The 5,172-nt window shown below is 41.7% G+C and overlaps 1 protein-coding gene across 1 annotated transcript in view; it reads left to right on the forward strand.

The window, feature by feature from the left end:
* The window catches only part of Tmprss12 (transmembrane (C-terminal) protease, serine 12), a 26,435-nt gene that overhangs the window by 19,819 nt on the left and 1,444 nt on the right, over positions 1–5,172 (forward strand). The window contains exons 4-5 of the mRNA XM_013508443.1: positions 136–404; positions 2,336–2,478. Of these exons, the coding sequence (XP_013363897.1) occupies positions 136–404; positions 2,336–2,478 (412 nt within the window). The remainder of the gene's footprint in view (positions 1–135; positions 405–2,335; positions 2,479–5,172) is intronic.

The raw sequence follows: 5,172 nt of genomic DNA on the forward strand, positions 1-5,172 counted from the left end.
GTCATTCAGTTGCCCAGACTGGGCTTAACTGCTGCCTCATTCTCCCCAAGCTAATATGACAAAAACAAAAGCTTGTGGGAGATTCAGAAAACTTACTTAAATAAACATGTCTAAAATAAAAATGCTTTCTTTCAGAGACCCTTTAAAGTGGAGAGCTGTGATTGGAACCAATAATCTACACAGGAGGTATTCCCATGCCAGGAAGATAAAAATTACAGCAATCATTATCCATCCAGACTTCATTTTCGAAAATTACGTGAATGATATCGCACTCTTCTATTTAAAAAAAGCCGTGACGTATAATGACTATATTCAGCCTATTTGTCTGCCTTTTGATGTTTTCCAAAAACTGAATGAAAACACAGCGTGTTTTATAAGTGGCTGGGGGAGAACAAAAGAAGAAGGTAATCATAGTCTGAATTTTACTGATATACACATTCCTGCTTATTGGCAAAGGATGTGCTTTTATGTACAAATATTCTTTTATTTAAAACATTCATCTATTTATCTTCTGTGCCAGGGGTCGAGTCCGGAGCTTTTTGCATGCAGGGCAAATGCTCACCACTGAGCTCCTTCCCCAGCCCTATTTTACGTGTTTGTTCCTTCTGTCGCGAGTGTGAAATACAGATCATCATAAACTGGCAAAAAGGAAATTTTTTTGGTCTGTATTTTCCTCCTTGTGTGAGGGAGAGAAATTCTCTCCCAAAGCAGAAGCACAGATTTTCTCGGCTTATGTTCGCCAAGATAAGTTAGTTGTCTGCTACTCAAGCTGCTGAGTCAGTGCTTGCAGCTTTTGCTGAGGTGGCCACACCTGGAATCTCAGCTCCTCAGGAGGCTGAGGCAGGAGGATCACATGTTTGAATTCAGCCTGGATCTCTTAACCAGATCCCGTCTTAGAATTTAAAAATAAGAACATTTAGGTGTGCAGCTCGGGACCCTGGGCTCTCCCGCACTATACACACATCTTCTGGCCCATTTCCTTTTCTTTTTATTTTTTAAAATTTATTTATTTAGTATTACAAAGGTTGACTGCCATGTATTTTCTTAGTCCACAAAGGTGCTAAATGTTGATTCTGAACTATTGGGAGTAATAAAAGCATAGGACACAGTCTCTGCCTTTGGTAATAGCAACAGGTACCTCTGGGAGCCTTTGCGTGTTTCAGGCCCTATTTTAAATATATCCTTTATTGTAGGTTATCTTCCCAGTATTCCTGCTGGGGGTTGTTGTTATCGTTTGCGTAGTTTCCCATTCAACAGACTAGGAATTAAAGATCGTAGATGTTAAGAAGTGGGGAGTTGGCTGGGCACAGTGATGCACTTGTGTAATCCCAGCACTCTGGGAGGCTGAGGCAGGAGGATTGCAAATTCAAGCACAGCCTGGATAATTTAGAGAGACCTCGCCTAAAAATACAAAAGTGAGGACTCAAATCCAAGTTTTTGCAGTTCTAAAGCCTGAATATTTAACTACTACATCAAACTGTCCTTAGGGCCAGGGATGTAGCTCAGCAGCACAGTGCCTGCCTGGCAAGCATGAGGCCCTGAGTTCAATTCGGGTACCAAAACAGAAAATAGTTTAAAAAAAAAAAAAAAAAAAGACCAAACTGTACTTGAGGGAATCATAGTCCAGTTTAGGAAAATGTGAGATGAAGTATGGAGACTTTTTCCCTAGCTATTTAAATATTTGTGGACTGTTTACAGACAGAATAGACATAAATGTACTAAACGTCTGTGACTTACTCTTTTTCTTCTCATCTGTGAACACTTGCAAGAAATCAAAAGCACAAGGCCTTTGGGCCACATTTAGTGGACTCTGTTTCAAAAATAAAAGGCGCTGGGTTAGTGTTAGTGCGCTTGAGATGTTCCACACATGCAGATCACAGAGACGGAAAGTACATTAATGGTTGGTAACAGTAGGGGAGGACTGGGGAAGTGGGCAGTTAATATATGATAGAGAAATAAATAAAAGTGTACATAGCTGTTAATTAGTCACACTGGGAAGAAAGCCAATTAAATACCACTTGGGCGGTTTTGTTTGTTTTTTGAGACAGAGTCTCAATATGTAGTCCAGGCTGGCCTCAAACTCCCAGTGATCCTCCTGCCTCAGCCTCCCAAATGCTGGGATTATAGGCGTGCACCACCACACCTGGTGTAAACATCAGCATTTGAATTTTTTAATTTTCTTTAGTTTTGGGGTACTGGGAATTGAACTCAGGACCTTGCGCTTTCAAGCAGGGCACTGTGCTGCTGAGTTCTGTCCCTGGCCCAACACCAGCATTTTAAATCACTGTAAAAATGCCTGCTTTAACATATCTGACTTGCTTTTTGCTCTTCACAGGCAATGGCACACACCTTTTACAAGAGGCAGAAGTGCATTATATTTCTCGGCAGATTTGTAACTCTGACCAGGGCTATGCGGGAGTGATTCCTAAGACTTCATTTTGTGCAGGCGATGAAAATGGAGACTTCGATACTTGCAGGGTAAGGTCGAGGAATTTTTGCTTAAAGCCAGAAGGGAACTGGAACAAGAACTTTGGTTATTTCTGATGATCTTAGTTATCAGGACTAAATATACCAATTTACTTTTTCTCTAACTACATAATCCAAATCTTTGTTCTTGGTTCTTCAGTTTTTACTTTCATTGGGTTAGGCAAAACTTCTCTTGAATCTTTCTTTCCTTATTTATTTATTGAGTGAGTGAGACAGGATCTCACTGTGTAGCCCAGACTGGTCCCAAACTCACTGGCCTCAAACTCACAGCAATCCTCCTGCCTCAGCCTCCCCAGTGCTGGGATTATAGGTGTGTGCCACCACACCCGGCTCCTCCTTTTATTGGAGTCATACCTTTAAGATATAATGCACTCGTTTACAGTATAGAATTCAAATTTTTTAGTATATTTATGGACGTGTTCAGCAATCACCACAGTCTAATTTTAGGACATTTTTGTTTACCTCAAAAAGAACTCTCCCACCAAAGGAAACCCATACCTATTGGAAATCACTTCCCATTCTCCTCCCACCTACCCCAGCTCCAGCAACCACCAGGTTGCATATTCTGAACTGTTCTGGACTTTTCTGGAATAATTCAGTATGTGGTCTTTTGTAACTGGCTTCTTTCACTTAGTATGATTCTGTATTGCAGAATGTGTGAGTTCTCTATTCTTTTTTTTTTTTCTCTATTCATTTTATTGCCTTCTCATGCATCGCTGTATGGACCATTCACATTTTACACTTGATCTTAGCCAAAAGGCCGAGAAGCGATGGATCAGTCACATTTTATTCATCCTCTCATTAGTAGACGGTCATTCGGGCTGTTTTCATTCTGTGTCTGTTATAGAAAACATCGCTATGAACATTTGTGTTTGCTTTCGTGTGTACATGTCGTCATTCTCGTAGAAATTCCACCCGAGAATGAAATTCCCGCGTCTGTTGAACAGTTTGAGGAACTGGCAAGCTGTACCCAAAGTGGCGGCCCCATCTTGTAGTCCGCAAGCAGTGCTTGGCGGTTTCCTGCTATTGTCACCCTTTTGATGGCCGCCATCCTCGCGTGTGCCTCATCCTCGAAGCGGTGCCTCCCTGCGGTTTTATTTGTGTGCTACAATGACTAATAATGAATGTCTTCGTATGTGCTTACTAGCCGTTTGGATATCTTCCCTAGAGAGTGTCTCTTTGTATCCATTCCCCATGTTAAGATTATCTTTTATTATCTTTTTTTTTTTGGTCTTTTTGAGACAGGGTCTTGCTATGCAGTTCAGGCTGGACTTGAGCTCACTTTGTGGCCAAGGCTGGTCTCAAACTTGCAATGATCCTTCTGCCTCAGCCTCCCAAGTCCTGGGATTACAGGCATGTGCCACCTCGCCTGGCTCTATCTTTTTATTATCAAGATATCAACACTTTAAAAAATTTATTCTGGGTACATGTCCCTTACTATATATATGTCGTGCAAGTATTTTCTCCCATTTTGCAGAATGGCTTTTCACTTTTCTGCTGTTATCATTTATAGCATAAAAGTTTTAAATGTTTTAGGAAATTCAACTTAGTTTTTTTTTTGTGTTTTTTTTTGTTTTTTTGAGATGAGGTCTCACTATGCAGTTCAGGCCGGCCTGGAGCTCACTTTGTAGCCGAGGCTGGTCTCTAACTCGCAAGGATCCTCCTGCCTCAGCCTCCCGAGTGCTGAGATTACAGGCGTGGGCCACCACATCACTATGCAGTTCAGACGGGCATTGAGCTCACTTTGTAGCTCAGGCTGGTGTCGAACTCCCAACAATCCTGCTGCCTCAGCCTCCCAAGTGCTAGGATTACAGGTGTGCACCACCACGCCCTGCAGTTCTTTTCTCTTATCTGTTGGTTATCTTTTCTTTGCTCCTATGTTGGGAATGAACCCACGGATTCACACATGCCAAGCAAGCACCCGTGTGCTTTTTAACTCTTTTATTTCCCAGTACCAAGTCTACCAGCCTTTCAGTTCCAAGGGTAATACATGTTGTCGTCTTTCCTACTCGTCCCTATTTCTGCAGCCTAAGGTTTATCTTTCCTGTGTCCTTTGCCTTAAAATTCTAGATGAGTAAAATAGTAAAGAATACAGTCTAATTGAATTGCATTTCTAGGCAAAATATCTTGATCATCAAAAAATAAAGATTTAACATGTGCCTTCCACAGAGAGCTGCAAACCCTGAGAGGTGCACTCCGTAACCTTTAGGGACCAACACGTCTTTGCTTTCTGAAGGGTTATTAGCACTCCTTATGAACAGTTTGAGGTGCATTAATAACCCTGTTAAACTATAAAGGAGACTTACTATTTATACTAGTTAGAGTCTTCACAGTTTATTCTCATGTTCCTGCACTAGCCAAGGTCAGCACCTAAAAAGATGCCATCTTTTGCAAGACACCAATTTACTTGTGTCCTCTAGCTCGAGGAGACTGTGTATAAACACACTTGGAAGAACCCTTCCTACATCTTACAATTATGCCTTTCACACAGTATTAAGCAAGAAATACTCTAGTGAGCAGTTTTCCCAATATTTTGCGCACTTTTTAAATTACATTGTATTTTAAAAAACCAAGCAGCCGGGCACGGTGGCGCACGCCTGTAATCCCAGCACTCAGGAGGCTGAGGCAGGAGGATTATTGCGAGTTTGAGACCAGCCTGGGCTACAAAGTGAGCTCAAGGCCAGC

The sequence above is a fragment of the Chinchilla lanigera genome, unplaced genomic scaffold (genome assembly GCF_000276665.1).
Source record: "Chinchilla lanigera isolate Chin_1 unplaced genomic scaffold, ChiLan1.0 scaffold00146, whole genome shotgun sequence".
NCBI classification, from domain to species: Eukaryota; Metazoa; Chordata; class Mammalia; order Rodentia; family Chinchillidae; genus Chinchilla; species Chinchilla lanigera.